This window comes from Myxine glutinosa, chromosome 1, assembly GCF_964187855.1.
Source record: "Myxine glutinosa chromosome 1, kmMyxGlut1.1, whole genome shotgun sequence".
NCBI lineage: Eukaryota > Metazoa > Chordata > Myxini > Myxiniformes > Myxinidae > Myxine > Myxine glutinosa.
Genome location: NC_136261.1, coordinates 3,269,826 through 3,290,140, shown reverse-complemented (window position 1 = coordinate 3,290,140; position 20,315 = coordinate 3,269,826). Strand labels below are relative to the sequence as shown.

Below are 20,315 nucleotides of genomic sequence, written 5' to 3'. Positions count from 1 at the left end.
TCTTTCCCGGCCTCAAACCCAAGTTGATTCCGGTTTCAAGCCGAAATCGATTCGCTCCAGCGATCGCCAGAACGATGTCCAATCGGGACCAGAATCCCGGGCGGATGGCAAGTACAGTCACACAGCCCAAAGCTGCACAAAGGTGCCTTCAAGGCGACTGGGAAATCACACCCTTGGGTATGGACTTTCACGGCTCACAGTCGGCGAACCGCAAATTAATCTTCAAGCCACGGTGCACACACACACGCCAGATACGTTTGAAAGCGGTGAAAACGGCTGCCGAAGCAAAGACCTTGCTCGACGCGCGAAGCGAGTGAGTCAAAATGGCCGACAACCCGTTCTCGAGACGTAACGGCCCGACGATAATTCTCCTCGGAATCCACCGCCAAGAACCTGACACGCAGGTTGATCGGTCACAGCGATGACAACTCTGTCGTAGGGATCCCTTTCCCGGGAAACCCGAAAGTTCGCTAGTGACTCCCGTTCGACAACGTTTACCTCAGAACTCGGAGCAGCTCAGCTTTCTTGTCCGACTCAGTCGCTCCGCCTTCTTTTTTTCTTCTTCCTCTTCGTCGTCCGGTTCCCGATCCGGTTTCCTGTTTCTTTTAACATTAACTTTTTTACCTTTTGAAAACAGTTCATGAACAATAAACCTTTTGAACACAATAATAGTACATGGAATCAGAAATACTTACAGTGGATGCAAACCATCACAACAGAAGTGACGAATCCGTAACAGTATGTTAAAGCTGCATACAGAGAAACAATCCCATATATAAAGGGAGGGGCGTTTTGTGCCTCCCTTTGATTCCCAATTACTTTTCCTGATCCAACCACAGAGCAAAACTGGCCTTCAAAGCCAGCCACAGACTGGGCATCCTCTGCTGATCCAAGTCTTTCCTTGGAAAATCGGAGCTGTTCAGTCTCCGAGGTCTTTGTCTGTAACTCATGAAGTCCTGTACTGCTCTCCGCCATGGGATGGAATCGCAGCATTACATCTCTGCTGGATTCTTTATAATCTAATAGCTTCCACAATAAATGAAATCTCCTGTGTTGATGGCAAAGCACAAGGTCTGTTGCTTTCCCATCACAGGTAGGTTGGTGAAACTATTTCTTACCAAAACCTCTCCTTGCTTGCTTCATCTGCTCTCTCAGCCCTCCGACATTCCCCAACTAGCCCAGGAATACATGTGTTCTTGAGAGATCCCGCTCCCGGTTAAATTTCAAAATCCAGGCTTATGGCCCACTGTTACGGATTTGTCACTTCCGTCTTTGTTTTCATCCACTTGAAGCATTTTTAGTTTCATATACTATTATTGTTACAGTTTGTGTGTGAAATGGAGATAACTGCCTTAAAAGATAAAAATTTGTGTTTCAAACGAAAAACGAAATGGATCGGGAGAAACCGGAAGAGGAAGAAGAAGAAGAGGCTGGAGCGGATCAAGTGAGATCGGGAAAGAAAGGCCGATCTGCTTCGAGGTGTCGAGCGGACGCTGGTGGATGTTGGTCATGAGCGAATATTGGTTTCCCCGGGAAAGGGATTCCTGTGACAGTGTCGTTATCGTTGTGGCAGATAAACCTGCGTAACGGGTTTTGTTTTTGGTTCCGAAAGTGAATCATTGCGGGAGAGCAGGTACGTCTCCATTACGTGCCCGTCCGCCATTTCACCTCGCACCAGCCATTTCACATCCCACCAGCGATTCGCCTGGTTCTCGTGTGTGTCGTGGATTTCGCTTGGGAATTCGCGGTTCTCCGCTTGGGAACTGCTGCTCGTTCATGTCAGCGTCCTTGTCTGGTGAACCGAAGGTGTGAATTCCCAGTCGCCTTTTGGGTGAACTTTTGCCGGCCGGACACCTCACCAAGCAGCTCTTCGGCAGCGTCGACTGTCGGCCGTCCTGGGTTCAGGTCTCGGTGCGACCTTTTTTCTCGTGATCCCCGGAGCGTGGATCGACTTTGGCCTGGTGTCGTGACAGTGACTTTGGGGGTGTTACGGTTCGCTCACGTGGAGTACCGTGAGTTGTTGAGTTAAGAAACTGGTGGTACCATCATAGGAATTATATGGTGTTTGTTGTGCAATTGAGGTTTTATTGTACTTGTGCACGTTGTTATTATTGTGTGATATTAATACAATACTTGGGTTTTGTAACGATTGATTGGTGTGGTTTCACCATTGGTCATTGGCACACATAATAGCACATCTTTCTGCCGTGACTCCTTTCGGGGCTCGGAGGTACACCGTGACCGGGGTTTGGGGAGGAGCACGTAACACCTACCCTCAACTCTTCTGTTCCTTTTCTCTCATTTGTGGAACTGTCTTCCAGAGACTGTTCAATCCATTTCATCCTTCCAGGGCTTAAAGTAAGTGGTACACCACCATCTCTCATGCCCTTCCCCATTCCTACACAATATTTTCTACCCACATTAACCCAACCTACCTCAACCCTCTTACTTGTCGGTTACTTTTTCCTACAATCTTTTCCTGATTGTTCTTTCCCTTGCTTGTTTTATCCACCTATGGTTGGACTGCCAAACTGTCAGTTCATTGTCCTTTTAACTCCAAGTCTCCTCACACTTTCAGAAACCTGAATGTTGTACAGAGACCCAGAATCCACAACAACTCAACCCACAATTCACCAATTGCACAAATAATCATAACCCTCAATACAATACATAGCCTGGTGTTGGCTTAGCGGTTAGGGTGCCGGCTTGGGATCCTAGGAGCCTGGGTTCGAATCCCGATCGATCGCTGAATTAACGCCAGGGGGTTTGACTCAGCCTGTCATCCTTCCGAGGTCAGCAAATTGAGTACCAGCTTGCTGGGATGAATGATCACGGTGTGTACCCCGGTTTAGAATAGGTACACCGTATCCATGCGTATCGTAAGAGCGTGACCAAGGGTTGGCGTCAGGAAGGGCATCCAGCCATAAAAACATTGCCTCAAACAGGGAACCATGATTGTCATGGGCCCGCAAGGCTAGCCCCCGCTCTAGCGGGGAAAATGGCCTTAAAACGATCATTCATTCATTTTTCATATTCCTCAATACAATACACAAACTCTTACCTGCAGCACAGCTACTACAGGCACAGTAGCTTCGATTAAAACACGCCAAGTGGAGTCGGCCATGAGCATTTGGCTTCGATAAAGGGTGACCACAATTTCCCGTGCTGCTGCAGCCACCTGATGGCGCACATCAATCAGCAACTACACCTCTCAGAACACGACAGGATTTGATAGGAAAACCACCAATCAGAACAAAACATGATTTAATAATTGATAAGAAAACCACCAACCAGAACAAAACATTATTTGATCATTGATAGGAAAACCGCCAATCAGAACAAAACATGATTTGATAATTGATAGGAAAAACACCAAAGGTTTATATATTAATAAGAATATGTATGACTAATCACATAATCCATGTAAAGGAAGGTTTACATATAAATTATAACATGTATGACTAATCACATACTCCATGTCATGTGAAGAAAGGTTGAAATATTAATTTGAATATGTAGGACTAATCACATAATCCATGTAAAGGAAGGTTAATATTGTCGCGCGACTCCCCCTCGGTTAAGACCGGGGAAATCACGGATATCCAAAGCGAGCTTTAACTCCGAGGCGACGTTCAATGGCAGATTTCACTATACATGTGCGCGGGGGAGGAAAGAATGGGGAAGAAGAAGCGGCGAGATTTACCTGACGCGATCGCGCCAGGCAGTCTTCAACCTGCAGGAAATTAGACTCACACGAAACAGAATTTATGTACAAAAAAGAACAATTTATTATACGGAACCCGAGAACAATGGACGCGACGACAAATAAATAATGTTCCTAAAGGTGGATTTTCACGGGACACGAGAACGGTTCGCGAAGGATGCGAATGTCGAAAAAATGGCAAAGTCCAACATTCGTATTTTAGGCTCCAAAAGTTCGCCAAACATGCGCGAGGGTTCGGAAGCGTCGTCAATTGTTCGCAGGAGTCGTTTTTTGTTCGGCGGGAATTTCAAAAAAGTTTGAAATTCCCGGCGAACAATTGACGACGCTTCCGAACCCCCGCGCATGTTTGGCGAACTTTTGGAGCCTAAAATACGAATGTTGGACTTTGCCATTTTTTCGACATTCGCGTCCTTCGCGAACCGTTCGCGTGTCCCGTGAAAACCCACCTTTAATCGGGATCCCACACACCTCACTTCAAATACAAGCACAGGGGAAGAGTGAATAAAAGAAAACTGTTTCTGAGTGGTGCGTCTTATCTGTCTGCAGTGTGTGTCCTCGTCAAGGATGGTCTGGGATCGAACGAGTTCGTCCGACGCAGTGCTGGCGTTGGCGGGAACTGCCTGGTCGTTGGCGCGGATCTCTCAATGATGAAGAATCACTTAAAAAATTTAATAATTCTCATATCCGAATCCATATTCAGATCTTTGCCAAAATCTAATCGATTCTTCCTTGTCACATACACAACCTGTCCACAACGTTTCGTCCAAATCCGTCCACAACTTTGAGATATCCCGCTATGTATCGTTTTTGGCCCAATCTCGCAAGGGTAAAGAATCACTTAAAACATTATTCTAGCCAGATCCGAATCCAGATCTTCACCAAAATCTAATCATTTCGTCCTTGTCACATACGCTACCTCTCTGCCAAATTTCGTCCAAATCCGTCCACAACATTTTGAGACATCTTGTTCACAAACAAACAAACGGGCAGACAGAGGTGAAAACATAACCTCCATCCACCTTTGGTGGTGGAGGTAATTATAATATGTATGAATAATCACATAATGCATGCAAAGCAAGGTTTCTATGCTAAATAGAATATATATGACTAATCACATACTCATGTAAAGGAAGGTTTATAAATGAACCAAACCTCATTGTACGCATCTTGTATCCCAAAGGTAAAAACTTCATACAGCAGGTGATTTTCCAACAGAAAGAGAATGAGGCGGCAGGTCATGGAGAAGGGCCTCATCACGTTATGGATTCCAAGTGGACCCTGCACATCAACAAATAAGTTTCACTTGTGGAAGCTTTCACTCTTAAACCCACCTTGATGCTAGTGGGTCATATGCAGCCTGTGGCTGCTTGCTTGCATCATTTTCTGGGGGTGCAGCTGTGCCACTGATGCATTGCCCCACGTTACCAGTCGTCTGGTACTCATTTTGTCGACCTTGGAAGGATGGCAGGCTGAATCAACCCACCTAGTGTTAATTCAATTCAATGGAATGACAGGGGCTCACACTCGGGACCCGAAGATCTCAGACCAGCCATCTTAACCGTAAAGCAAACACCATAGGCTTATCTTGATGCTGATGAAGACCAAAAAAAATTAACTGAGCTACAAAAACATTTTAAGTCTCGAGTTTTGTCTGCACTTTATCCGGCAAACTCTGGTGAACCTGCAGCTCACAGCATGGCAGGTGGGCAGTAGAGTTGCATTTACCATGGTAAAACGCATCACCAATGCACAGATCATGAAATTGATGACATAGAGAGACAAATTAATCAGTGGCATACTCGCCAATTGGCGTATCGATGAGTATGGCACGTCCAGAGGCTCTGCACCCAATAATGGTGAGGTGGAGTGAGCAATTCAAAATAAGTCTAAAAAATCTCAATGAATCCCTTCAGGTGCTTCTCCCACTAATCTGAAAATGAGGAATTAAAGCTTCCAGCCAAGAAGTACACCAATGCAAGGCACCGAGTACTCGCTTACCTTTATGGCAAGCAGGCAGTGATGGTACGTCCGGGCACGCACAATGTCCGTGGGGTGTGAAAGCAACACGAGGAGCAACCGCCGGCTCTCGTGCTGTGCCAGCACATTGGCATCATAAAGGTGGTGGCTGTCAATCACACACAAAAGGCATCACTCGGAGAATATCACAGCACCACAATCAAAGCTATCAGATGAGGTTATCATGATTTGTGCTCGAAAATGGAACATGATAGAACACGATAGACAAAATGCAAGGGATATGTTGTCGTGGTTGTTGTTGCCCAGTCAGTTCTATTTGAACAGATCAGCGGCAAGGAGATAGCCGATCGATCTCACAGAAGCAACCCAGAGATCCTTCACATCCAAGATGGCATGCTCTTGCCTACGTGATGCCAGAACTACGGTCTTCCATGATATAAATTATTGACATGACATGATATTAAGCCAGGACTGCGCAATATTCCATGATATAAATTATTGACATGACATGATATTAAGCCAGGACTGCGCAGTCTTCCATGATATAAATTATTGACATGACATGATATTAAGCCAGGACTGCGCAGTCTTCCATGATATTAATTATTGACATGACATGATATTAAGCCAGGACTGTGCAGTCTTCCATGATATTAATTATTGACATGACATGATATGAAGCCAGGACTGCGCAGTCTTCCATGATATTAAATATTGACATGACATGATATTAAGCCAGGACTGCGCAGTCTTCCATGATATTAATCATTGACATGACATGATATGAACCCAGGACTGCGCAGTCTTCCATGATATTAATTATTGACATGACATGACATTAAGCCAGGACTTCGCAGTCTTCCATGATATTAATTATTGACATGACATGATATGAAGCCAGGACTGCGCAGTCTTCCATGATATTAGTTATTGACATGATATGATATTAAGCCAGGACTGCGCAGTCTTCCATGATATTAATTATTGACATGACATGATATTAAGCCAGGACTGCGCAGTCTTCCACGATATTAATTATTGACATGATATATTAAGCCAGGACTGCGCAGTCTTCCATGATATTAATTATTGACATGACATGATATTAAGCCAGGACTGCGCAGTCTTCCATGATATTAATTATTGACATGACATGATATTAAGCCAGGACTGCGCAGTCTTCCATGATATTAATTATTGACATGACATGATATTAAGCCAGGACTGCGCAGTCTTCCATGATATAAATTATTGACATGACATGATATTAAGCCAGTACTGCGCAGTCTTCCATGATATTAATTATTGACATGACATGATATTAAGCCAGAACTGCGCAGTCTTCCATGATATTAATTATTGACATGACATGCTATTAAGCCAGAACTGCGCAGTCTTCCATGATATTAATTATTGACATGACATGATATGAAGCCAGGACTGCGCAGTCTTCCATGATATTAATTATTGACATGACATGATATTGTTACGGAACCCAACGTCGGCCTATGGTTCCCCTTTGAGGGGGGATTAGTCCCCTCGATTATTGCTGACCGACATGGTCCCTGAAGCTGCACCGTGGCCTCCGGAAAGGCCGGTGCACAGCCCCGTTCGTACCGCGGATAAGATGTTACTTGATTGCCGAGCGGTGTTTAGCAACCGCAGCACGAACCGTTAACAATGACTAACCCGATTCTGAACGTTGGCCAAATCGTGCCACCGGTATTCAATTTGGAAAAGACAAAGACGACGGATGTGAAGAAGAAGAAGACAAGAGGTAGAAAATACGAATATGATTTATTTACTATTTACAATCAAAAGAAACCAAGGAGAAGGAAGGATAATAAAATAAAGCAGAAAGAGGGACGGACCAGAAGGACACAGTGAAACTTAGCTTACCTATGCAGTCTTAATTAATACCCAGGACAGAACAAACAAAGACGGACTCACACGAATGGGGAATTTGCAGGTAGGAATGACTGGAAGGAGGAATGGGAAGGTTCAGCTGGGGCAGATGGTTCGGGCTTGATCCCGCACGGGACGTCGGGCTGGACCTCGACGGCCTCCGATGCCACCGCAATCTGGCTCCCGCGTCGCAGCGGGTCGAAACTGCGTGGTCTCCAAGCTGGTGGTGGTGGACTCTCTGGGGACTCAACGTGGGGATCCCTTACTCATCTGCCGTCCCTGGCGCAACTCTTAGAACTCAATGGTTCGCTCTCCGTGCTGCCGTGGGGACGTCGTGTGCTTTCTCAGGACTCATCTGAGGTGGGGGCGCCTCCCGTGGGTTATATTTCGCCCCACCCTTGAACCTCTTCGAACCTCCCCGATCGCTCTTCCTCCGCCCTCTCAAGCCAAACTACTCATGCTAGGTTGGTTGTTCGGGGCTGGCTCACTCCTCCCCTCTATTACGAGGTGGAGACACGCCTTTCTTCTCCGAGTTGGAGCACATGGGCAATGGCGGCGAATGCAGTTGGCAATAGAGGCTTTGGGAATGGGGCTTTGGGAATGAAAGGGGATCTATCTATTTGAATTCGGTGCAATGGAGTGTCAATTAATGGAAGACACAGCCTTAACCTACATAGAATAAGGAAATAAACTACCAACAAGGAGGAAATCTATGATTGGCTAACGTGATTGTTTATGACCTAATTACGGGACGCACTTTGACCTTTATACACAACTGGAGGAAGGAGGGTGATATTTTATAATGTACTACACAATAAAAAAACACAATCCTCATATCCACAACAATATTAAGCCAGGACTGCACAGTCTTTCATGATATTAATTGTTGACATGACAAGATATGAAGCCAGGACTGCGCAGTCTTCCATGATATTAATTATTGACATGACATGATATTAAGCCAGAACTGCGCAGTCTTCCATGATATTAATTATTGACATGACATGATATTAAGCCAGAACTGCGGTCTTCCATGATATTAATTATTGACATGACATGATATTAAGGCAGGACTGCACAGTCGTGACATATATGTAAACCCTCTTCTGGTTAAACTGCCAAAATCAAGACTCACTATTCACCTTCACTCCTTCATTCCTCTTTTCTCGCACCTCTGGAACAAACTCCCTCGCTCTCTTCAATCCCTATCCTCCCTCCAAGTCTTTAAAACAGCTGTTCAGCACCATATCTTGTCCTCCCCCATCCAAAACCATGATCTTTTATACCCCCGTTAATTCACCCCAGATCCACTTTTTTGAAATACAACTTCTTTCCTGGAAGTCCCAGCAGTGTCCACGTGTTTTATTCCTCTCACACAAACCCCTCTCCTTCCCCTGCCTTGGGGCATTGGGACAAAGACGATTGTGAAAAGTAGATGGAAGGGTTCACCAGATTGTCCTTTCAGAAAGGGAGAGAGAGACAAAATGAGAGTGTGAGATTTATTAGGATTGAAAAATAATATTTCAATTATTTGACCATCTCGTGATCTGCAGAGGGAAGAGGTTGCTGTCTGCCTATCGGAATAGAAAAACCTACTTTAGAGGCCATTTTTCCCCGCAGAGCAGGGGTTGGCCATTTCCAGGCACCGTGGTCCCCTTTTTTTGAAGCAATGTTTTATGGCTGGATGCTCTTCCTGCCGCCAACCCTGTTAGTCGCCTCTTGTGACACACAGGGAATTACCAGTGAACTGGTACTCAATTTGCCGACCTCGGAAGGACGACAGGCTGAGTCAACCGCCTGGCGTTAATTCAGCGATTGACCAGGATTTGAACCCAGGATCCTAGGATCCCAAGCGGGCACCCTAACCGCTAAGCCAACACCAGGATGTTATCGGAATAAAATTAAAAAACCACCTTTAGAGGCCATTTTTCCCCGCAAGCGGGGGTTGGCCTTTTTCGGGAACTGTGGTTGTTGTTGTTTTTCGGTCCCCTTTTTGAAGCAATGTTTTACGGCCGGATGCCCTTCCTGACGCCAACCCTTTTTGCCGCCTTTAACGACAACCAGGGAATTACCAGTGAACTGGTACTCAATTAGCCGACCTCGGAAGGATGACAGGCTGAGTCAACCCCCCTGGCGTTAATTCAGCGATTGACCGGGATTCGAACCCAGGATCCTCGGATCCTAAGCCGGCACCCTAGCCGCTAGCCCAACACCAGGGACTGGTGGGGGATATTATCGGAATGATGGGGGATATTACGGCAAAGGGTCCAATCATCAGCGAAGAGATAAAGGGGATTTTCCAGAGTCAGAGGAATTGCTGATGAAGATTAGGAATAGGACGAGGCCCAGAACACTGTCTTGGGGCACTCCAGCCTGGACAGGGAGAGTTGAAAGGATCCTCTTGAGTCACACATTGGCTATGAGAATGGAGGAAGTCAGTAAGTCATGTGTGGAGTTGGTCTTGGATGCCATAGGCAGAGAGAGTTTGGAGAGCAGGGAAGGGTGCCAAAATATCGAATGCACAAGACATGTCCAGAGAGATGGCCCTAATCTCATCTCTGAGATTGAGGGCATCCACCCATTGTTGTGAGAGTATAAGCAGTATGTCCAGGATAGAGTGACCTGATCTACATCCGATCAGATAGCCTGAGATCAGGCCTTTGGAGAAGAGGAAGGATTTGATATCGACTGCGACGATGGATTCCATGATTTACCCCTCATGATCTGTCGTTAACGAAATCAGTTTTGTACCTCGTTTATGTAATGCGGTGGTGGTGGTTGACTTCAAAGCAGATGGAAGATGACCGAGGGCAAATGGTACGGTGAAAAGAGCAGAAAGAGGATGTGCAAGGGCAGCAGAGCAAGTTTTTAGGACACGTAAGCCATCCGATGCAACTGTGGATGAGGAAAAAAAAAAAAGCAATGAAATGAAAGTGAAGATACAGGTGGACACAACAAGCAATGGATGACGGAACAGGAAATGATGTGAGAATGAAATGCAAAAGGACAGAACGAAACACAAGAGCAACCTGCAAGGAAGAGGATGAGATTATGATGAGGGTAAATAAAAATAGAGGTTCCCCGCTGCGCCTCCCCAACCCCCGCTGCGCCTCCCCAACCCCCGCTGCGCCTCCCCAACCCCTGCTGCGCCTCCCCAACCCCCGCTGCACCTCCCCAACCCCCGCTGCGCCTCCCCTTCCCCGGCTCAGCCTCCCCTTCCCCGGCTCAGCCTCCCCTTCCCCTGCAACACCTCCCCTTCCCCTGCAACACCTCCCCTTCCCCCGCTACACCTGCCCTTCCCCGCAACACCTCCCCTTCCCCGCTACACCTCCCCTTCCCCGCTACACCTCCCCTTCCCCGCTACACCTCCCCTTCCCCGCTACACCTCCCCTTCCCCGCTACACCTCCCCTTCCCCGCTACACCTCCCTTCCCCGCTACACCTCCCCTTCCCCCGCTCAAAACTTCCCCTTCCCCCGCTCAAAACTTCCCCGCTACACCTCCCCTTCCCCCGCTACACCTCCCATTCCCCCACTCCAAACTTCCCCGCTACACCTCCCCTTCCCCCGCTCCACCTCCCCTTCCCCCACTCCAAACTTCCCCGCTACACCTCCCCTTCCCCCGCTCCACCTCTCCTTCCCCCACTCCAAACTTCCCCGCTACACCTCCCCTTACCCCGCTCCACCACCAAAGGTACCACATTAACTGTCATGTCCTCCATACAAAAATAGTGGTGTAGTTGTTGTTTTTACCCCACAATTGCAAACGTTAAAAAAAAAAAAGCGAAAGGTGAAGAAAAGAACAAACAGTGGCTCCATCACTTTCCTCAGTAATACAGTACTCGGACATCGTGAAAATGTGCATGAAGGACGTGGGCACATCTCATTTTCACTCACATTGTGGAGCAAAGACTTAAAAACTTGTCGACAAACGGCAGGTGCAGGTGGTATGGCAGGCCGGGCAAAGCACGATCAGCAGTCTCCAACAAGTCCAAAAACTTCACCGAGTCCTGGCATTGAGCGGGGTGAATTGCAGCGAGTTGGGGAGTCCGCACATCGCGACGCATCGCCAAACTCTCGCATTCGGGAGACGGAAGATAAAACACCATGTACTCACCTGATCCACGTTCTCACGCATGAACGCACACGTGGACCACATTGAACGTTTCACCGGCACTGCTCGCCTCATGGTGGCCTGCACTTCTCCACCGACCCGCTCGAGGAACGCCGAGGCTAACGTGGACGCTTCAGGGGACACGTGTGCCAAAGGGACGTCGACAGCCAGCAACAACAGAGCTGAGGAGACTTCTTCTGGGAGAATTGAAGCTGCCTACAACATCAACAACAAAACAGATACGTCATATCCTGTCGTATGTCACGTACACCAACCATTTAGCAGTTGGATGTCAAGCTCACTGCAGTGGCTTACAATTGGAAACAAACAACTACTCTTCGTAATTAGTTGTAAAATAACCAATTTTTGCACTTCATTCACGTTTAATGTGTTTATATTAGTGTCAACTAGGGTGGGGAAGGGGGAGGGGAGATGACTCCAGTGCAGTGGACACCGTGTAGGCCCAATGGGGGAGGTCACGGAGCATCCACATCATGTCGCGATGACCTCATGCAGTGCCTGCAGATGGAATAGAGAGGGGTGGAGTAATACAAACGGAGTGAAAACCGAGTGCTATCTTTCGGCGTGCGGCACATCGCTGGGCCCCCTTCGGTGCCCGGTGATGACGTCATGCAGCTTCTGGAGATGGAATAGGGAAGGAGTGGTGTACAAAAAAGAAATGGAAAAAAAAAAAAAATGAGGAAACCTGGTTGATAACACCTGGTTAATAAAAAAAGATAGAGAAACTTGCTTCCTGTAATCATCATGAAGCCGACACAAGGCTAATTCTTCACGCTTCCAAGTCATAAGATCCTGTAATCGTGAGGGCAACTGACACAGATGTGTTGGTTCACCAAATGTAAATCAAGTTGTCTCGCATCGTGTGATACTGTGATAGGCCGGAATGACCTTGCACACTTCCTGACCAATCCTGCCCTATTTGGCATTCACACTAACATATAGTCAGGTTCACTATGTTTTTTCGTTCAAAATCATGGTAGATTAGCAAACCTATACATTTTTGGAAACGTTATTACATGGAAAATCAGAAAATCAATGTTTACATTTGCCAATTCCGACCAATTCGATACGACCAATTCGACCAATTCGACCAATTCCATTCGACCAATTCGACCATTCGACCAATCGCTTCGATCGACCATTCGACCATTCGACCAATTCGATCGATTCGATTCGATTCATCGAATTCGATTCGATCGACCATTCGACCAATTCGATTTGCCAATCAATTTGACCGACCTTTGCTTGTGTGGAACGGACTGTGAAAACGATGCGGACTATATTGTCGGATACGACACACAGGACAGTGATGACGAACTCTAAATGGCATATTCTGTAATCGTGTATGTTTGATGCCATTGACTGCCTGTGTATATTTTGTCATTGACTGCCTGTGTAGATGTGAAGTTATACTGACTGCATGTGTATATATGATTTTGCTGACTGCCTGTGTATGTTTGGTGATATGAATTATTGTGACACATTTTGATGTTATTAACTGCCTGTACAAAATGATAACATGGATTTAATAATGCAACTTATCGCGAAAATAAAGACAGTGAAGGAGCTATGCTCCAACGCGAGTCGGAAGGATTGACGCGACCAAAGACGGAAATTCGTCCGAGTTGCTTTATTGCACGTATCAAACTCGGGTACTCTGTCCAGCCCGTTTATCGGGCAGCAATATATATACACATTATGCCGGAGCGTTTGCCCGGGAAAAGCGAGACCGGGCATGCCCGGGCGTCAAGGGCAAGTCCTGGAAAGGCGAGTCTGGACCTGCCCGGGCATCCTGGGCGAGCCCTGGAAAGGCGAGAGCGGGCATGCCCGGGCGTCCTGGGCGAGCCCTGGAAAGGCGAGAGCGGGCATGCCCGGGCGTCCTGGGCGAGCCCTGGAAAGGCGAGAGCGGGCATGCCCGGGCATCCTGGGCGAGCCCTGGAAAGGCGAGAGCGGGCATGCCCGGGCGTCCTGGGCGAGCCCTGGAAAGGCGAGAGCGGGCATGCCCGGGAAAGACGAAACCGGGCGTGCCCGGGAGGCTCGGGCGAGCCCGGGAACAGCGAGTCCGGGCATGCCCGGGAGAGGCGCGTCTGGGCCTGTCCGGGCGGCCTGGACGAGCCCGGCATGGTGATTGCTCCTTGGCCGCGTCCTTGGTAGGTGCAAGGCGATATTGTACACCTAGCGGTAACCGCTACACACGCCCCTCCAGAATCGACTTGCACCGGCAGGGTCAATTTAAGGGGGGTCCTGATGACCCGGCCAAAGCGACCCCTGGAGGGTCATGGTGGGGGGGGGGGGGGGGTCCGATGTGGTGGTGGGTGGTCGAGCGGGGGGAACTGTGGACGGGGGGCGGCCTCGCCGCGGAGGAAGGGCCAACCGTGGTGGTTGGTCGACGTCCACGTGCGCCGGTTTGAGGCGGTCCACTGAAATCCGGTCCGCCCGGCCACCGAAGTCGATGACGAATGACTTGTCGTCCCGTCACAGGACCCGGAAGGGCCCGTCGTACGGCGGCCGGAGTGGCCCCCGGTGTGCGTCATGACGCACAAAGACGTACTCCACTGTGCGAAGCGCTGGGGGGACGTAGGACTGGGGGCCACCGTGGCGGGATGTTGGCACGGGGGCAAATCGTCGGGCGGCCTCCTGGAGGTCCGAGCGCTGGCGAGCTGCGGACCAGGGACTGGTAGCGTCGGGCACGAACTCGCCCGGGACGCGGAGCAGCTGGCCGTAGACGAGCTCGGCGGTGGATGCCTGGAGGTCCTCCTTGGGGGCCGTGCGGAGGCCCAAAAAGGACCCACGGCAGCCGGTCGGCCCAACCGTCGTCCTGAAGGCCGGCCATGAGCGTGGCCTTCATGGAGCGGTGAAAACGCTCGCACAACCCATTGGCTTGGGGGTGGTAGGCCGTGGTACAGTGGAGCTGGACTCACAGGTTGCGGGCGACCGCGCCCCACAGCTCGGAGGTGAACTGCGGACCGCGGTCCGAAGAGATGTCTGCCGGTGCGCCGAAACGGGCGACCCAGGTGGCGATGAAAGCCTGTGCCACGTCGGCGGTGGTGGTGGTGGAAATGAGGGGAACGGCCTCCGGCCACCTGGTGGTCCTGTCCACCATGGTGAGCAGGTGTGTGAAACCCCGCGAAGGGGGCAGGGGGCCAACCAGGTCCACGTTGACGTGGTCGAAACGCCGTTCGGGCACGGTGAAAGGTGCCAGCGGGGCCTGGGTGTGGCGGTGGACCTTGGCCCGCTGGCAGGCCGTGCAGGCGTTGGCCCAGTCGCGGACGTCCCGTCGAAGGCCGTGCCAGACGAAAGGCGCCGCCACCAGCTTCTGAGAAGCTTTCCGGCCCGGGTGAGAAAGGCCGTGGATGGAGGCGAAGATGCGGCGCTGCCAGGTAACGGGCACGATGGGGCGAGGCTGGCCTTGGGAGACGTCGCAGAGCAGGCCAGTGTCCGCGAAGGGGATGTCGGCCAGGCGGAGGCCCGTGTCCGCCGCCCGGAGGGCCTGCACCGTGGTGTCGGTGGTCTGGTCGGCCGCCATGAGCGCGAAGTCCACGCCGAGGTGGACCGCGTTCGCGCTGGCCCGAGAAAGACAGTCGGCCACGGCGTTGTCTTTGCCGGCGACGTGCCGGATGTCCGTGGTAAATTCCGACACGGCGGAGAGGTGGCGCTGCTGGCGGGCCGACCACGGCTCCGTGACTTTGGCCATTGCGTAAACCAACGGCTTGTGGTCGACGAAAGCCGTGAACGGGCGGCCGTCGAGGAGGTGCCGAAAATGGCGAACGGCCAGGAATAGACCGAGGAGCTCGCGGTCAAACGTGCTGTATTTTAACTCGTTCGGCCGGAGTTGCCGGCTGAAAAAAGCGAGTGGCTGCCAAACCCCGTTCACCCATTGTTCATGGACGGCGCCCACCGCGTAGTTGGAGGCGTCCGTAGTGAGGGCGATGGGAGCGTCGAGCACCGGGTGAGCCAGCAGCGTTGCGTCGGCGAGGGCCCACTTCGCGCTCGTGAATGCCGCGTCCATGGCCGCGGACCAGACGATGTCATGCTTGGCCGGCTTGCCCCGGAGGGCTTCGTAAAGGGGCCGCATGAGCTGAGCAGCGCGGGGCACGAATCGGTGATAAAAATTCACCATGCCGAGGAACTCTTGCAGGGCCTTGATGGAGCGGGGACGCGGGAACTTGGTGATGGCCTCGACCTTGGTCGACAGCGGCACGGCCCCGGTCTTGGTGATGCGGTGGCCCAAAAAGTCAATGGTCGTTGTGCCGAAGTGGCATTTGGCCGGGTTGATAATTAAGCCGTGCTCGCTGAGGCGTCCGAACAGCGTTCGGAGGTGGAGGAGGTGCTCGGCTCGGGACGTGCTGGCGACGAGGATGTCGTCCAGATAGACGAAAAGAAATGGCAGGTCGCGCAGCACGCCGTCCATCAAGCGTTGGAACGCCTTGGCTGCGTTCTTGAGGCCAAACGGCATCCTCAAAAATTCGAACAGGCCGAACGGCGTGATGACGGCCGTCTTTGGGACGTCGGCCGGCCTGACAGGTACCTGGTGGTATCCCCGTATCAGGTCAATTTTTGAAAAAATAACCTGTCCCGCCAAACGGGCGGAAAAGTCTTGGATGTGCGGGATCGGATACCTGTCGGGGGTGGTAGCGTCGTTGAGGCGGCGGTAGTCGCCACACGGGCGCCATCCGCCCCCCGGCTTTGGTACGATGTGCAGTGGTGAGGCCCACGCGCTATCGGAGCGCCGCACGATGCCGAGGCGCTCCAATGCGTCGAACTCGGCTTTGGCCACGGCGAGCTTGGCCGGGTCGAGGCGGCGGGCTCTGGCGAAGCCCGGCGGGCCCGTAGTAGGTATGTGGTGCTCGATCCCATGTCGCACTGCGACGGCCGAAAACGTCGGCCGCGTGAGGGCCGGGAATTCCGCGAGCAGGCGAGCGAACTCGTTCGGGGTCGGGAGGGCGCATGCCAGTTCGGTCGGCGCGGAGCTGCTCATCGTACATGCCAGGGAGCTGAAGGTCTCGGCGTTGACAAGGCGACGCCGTTTGACGTCGACCAGCAGCCCGTGCGCGCAGAGGAAGTCGGCGCCCAGCAAAGCCATGGGGACGCTTGCGGTCACAAAGGTCCACTGAAAGCGCTGGCTGCCGAAGCAGAGGGTGACGTTGCACGGGCCGAAGGTGCGTATGGCCGATCCATTAGCAGCAACCAAGGAGGGGCCGCAAACGGCGTTCTGCCTGTCCTGCTCGGAGGCGGGTATGACGCTCAGTTGGGCGCCGGTGTCACAAAGGAAACGCCGCCCGGACGCTTTGTCCTTAATAATAAGCAAGTTGCCCGAGTGGCCGGCGCTCATGGCTGGTAATGAACGCCGGCCCGGCCGTTTCCCGACTTGCCGAAAGTGCACGGGGGTCGGCATGTCCGAGCCTTGTGTCCGAACCTGGCGTGGTAATGACACCACGCCTGGTCAGGTGGAGGCCCCGGCCGTCGTGTTGGAAGCGGTCGGCGCGGCGTGGCGGCCGCCAGTTGCACCGGCAGTTCGGCCTCCAACCGCGAAGGGCGCTCGGGCGTCATGGGCGTCGCCTCTGACGGCGGCAGGCTCCAGGTAGCCGCTCCGATGTGCTGGCCTGCCGAGGAGATCTTGTCGGCTTCCCTGGCGAGGGCGCGGGGATCTGTGATCGACGTGCCTGCCAGGGCGAGGCGTACCTGGTTAGGCAGCTGGCGGAGGAATAGCTCTCGGAACAGAAAATCCGGAGAGTGCTCGCCGAGCAACGAGAGCATGTAGTCCATTCGCTCGGACGGGCGAGTGTCGCCGAGCTCGGGCAGGTCGAGCAGGCGTCGTGCGCGTTCCGCTGGTGAGAGGGCGAAAGCGTCGAGGAGGAGCGTCTTGATCGCGCCATCCTTGTCAGCGGCTGGCGGGCGCTCGAGGAGGCTCAGGGCGCGGGCCGCAGTGGCGGAGCCGAGCGCTGCTACCACATGGTGGGAGCGGGTGTCGTCGGCGGTGATGCCTCGCAGGGCGAACAGGGAGTCCGCCTGGGCGAACCAAACAGCTGCGTGAGCCTCCCAGAAGGTAGGCAGTTTAAGGGCAACTGCCGTGTCCATGTTCGGGGTCACCAATGAAGGAGCTATGCTCCAACGCGTGTCGGAAGGATTGACGCGACCAAAGACGGAAATTCGTCCGAGTTGCTTTATTGCACGTATCAAACTCGGGTACTCTGGCAAGCCCGTTTATCGGGCAGCAATATATATACACATTATGCCGTAGCGTTTGCCCGGGAAAAGCGAGACCGGGCATGCCCGGGCATCAAGGGCGAGTCCTGGAAAGGCGAGTCTGGACCTGCCCGGGCATCCTGGGCGAGCCCTGGAAAGGCGAGGGCGGGCATGCCCGGGCGTCCTGGGCGAGCCCTGGAAAGGCGAGAGCGGGCATGCCCGGGCGTCCTGGGCGAGCCCTGGAAAGGCGAGAGCGGGCATGCCCGGGTGTCCTGGGCGAGCCCTGGAAAGACGAGTCTGGGCATGCCCGGGAAAGACGAGACCGGGCGTGCCCGGGAGGCTCGGGCGAGCCCGGGAACAGCGAGTCAGGGCATGCCCGGGAGAGGCGCGTCTGGGCCTGTCCGGGCGGCCTGGACGAGCCCGGCATGGTGATTGCTCCCTGGCCGCGTCCTTGGTAGGTGCAAGGCGATTGTGTGCACCCAGCGGTAACCGCTACAACAGTATTTTGCAATTCAAAACCTTTGATTCGTGTCTTACCATTCCCCATAGCACTAATTTGATACTTTCATTGGATTCCTTGTCCCTGAAAATATAGGTTTAGTATATTTTAAAAAGTTTTTAGGGTAATTAGAGGCAGAAATAGAACAAAATATGTATTTTACAGTGGCCATTTTGAAAATCCAAAATGGCCGCCATACAGGTATCTCTCCAAATGTAAACATTGATTTTTAGTTTCCTTATGCTATAACCTTTCCAAAAATGTATAGGTTTGCTAATCTACCATGATTTTGAACGAAATATAATTTATTGACAGAGTGAACCTGACTAATACTGCTCGTGGTCAATCTACATTTCCCAATCTATTTTATGTTGAAGGCTCCAGTCATGGACTATATAGTCCTCATCGAGGCCTGGCCTTAAATAAAAAAGCTGCAGAAAGAGAAATAACAGAGAGAGAGAATGTAAAGGTGTGGGGTGAAAATGAAGAAGAAAAGCAGATGAAGAAAAGCGTATGATGAAAAGTGTACAGTGTTTGTTTGCGAGGAAGAGATTAAAGCGAGTCCGTTTGCTGTAGTTTGAGTGAGACAGAAAGCAAGACCAGCAATCCTGACACGGAGAGTGTAACATGTTCCGGGCACCACTTAAACTAAATTGCTCAGAGGGTGGCCCAACAGCTAAATTGCTCAGAGGGTGGCCCAACAGCTAAATTGCTCAGAGGGTGGCCCAACAGCTAAATTGCGCTGAGGGTGGCCCAACAGCTAAATTACTCAGAGGGTGGCCCAACAGCTAAATTACTCAGAGGGTGGCCCAACAGCTAAATTGCTGAGGGTGGCCCAAAAGCTAAATTGCTCGGAGGGTGGCCCAACAGCTAAATTGCTCAGAGAGTGGCCCAACAGCTAAATTGCTCAGAGGGTGGCCCAACAGCTAAATTGCTCAGAGAGTGGCCCAACAGCTAAATTGCTCAGAGAGTGGCCCAACAGCTAAATTGCTCAGAGAGTGGCCCAACAGCTAAATTGCTCAGAGAGTGGCCCAACAGCTAAATTGCTCAGAGCATGGCCCAACAGCTAAATTGCTCAGAGGGTGGCCCAACAGCTAAATTGCTCAGAGGGTGGCCCAACAGCTAAATTGCTCAGAGGGTGGCCCAACAGCTAAATTGCTCAGAGGGTGGCCCAACAGCTAAATTGCTCAGAGGGTGGCCCAACAGCTAAATTGCTCAGAGGGTGGCCCAACAGCTAAATTGCTCAGAGGGTGGCCCAACAGCTAAATTGCTCAGAGGATGGCCCAACAGCTAAATTGCTCAGAGGGTGGCCCAACAGCTAAATTGCTCAGAGGGTGGCCCAACAGCTAAATTGCTCAGAGTGTGGACAACAGCTCAATTGCTCAGAGTGTGGACAACAGCTAAATTGCTCAGAGTGTGGACAACAGCTAAATTGCTCAGAGGATGGCCCAACAGCTAAATTGCTCAGAGGATGGCCCAACAGCTAAATTGCTCAGAGGGTGGCCCAACAGCTAAATTGCTCAGAGGGTGGCCCAACAGCTAAATTGCTCAGAGGATGGCCCAACAGCTAAATTGCTCAGAGGATGGCCCAACAGCTAAATTGCTCAGAGAGTGGCCCAACAGCTAAATTGCTCAGAGGGTGGACAACAGCTAAATTGCTCAGAGGATGGCCCAACAGCTAAATTGCTCAGAGGGTGGCCCAACAGCTAAATTGCTCAAAGAGTGGCTCAACAGCTAAATTGCTCAGAGGGTGGACAACAGCTAAATTACTCAGAGGACGGCCCAACAGCTAAATTACTCAGAGGGTGGCCCAACAGCTAAATTGCTCAGAGGGTGGCCCAACAGCTAAATTGCTCAGAGAGTGGCCCAACAGCTAAATTGCTCAAAGAGTG

General features: G+C 51.4%; 1 protein-coding gene across 1 annotated transcript in view; it reads right to left on the bottom strand.

The window, feature by feature from the left end:
• The window catches only part of RTTN (rotatin), a 362,213-nt gene that overhangs the window by 238,522 nt on the left and 103,376 nt on the right, over positions 1–20,315 (bottom strand). Inside the window, exons 13-17 of the mRNA XM_078776353.1 lie at positions 11,721–11,933; positions 11,501–11,613; positions 5,723–5,849; positions 4,877–5,002; positions 3,062–3,178 (exon numbers count right to left, since the gene is read on the bottom strand). Of these exons, the coding sequence (XP_078632479.1) occupies positions 3,062–3,178; positions 4,877–5,002; positions 5,723–5,849; positions 11,501–11,613; positions 11,721–11,933 (696 nt within the window). The remainder of the gene's footprint in view (positions 1–3,061; positions 3,179–4,876; positions 5,003–5,722; positions 5,850–11,500; positions 11,614–11,720; positions 11,934–20,315) is intronic.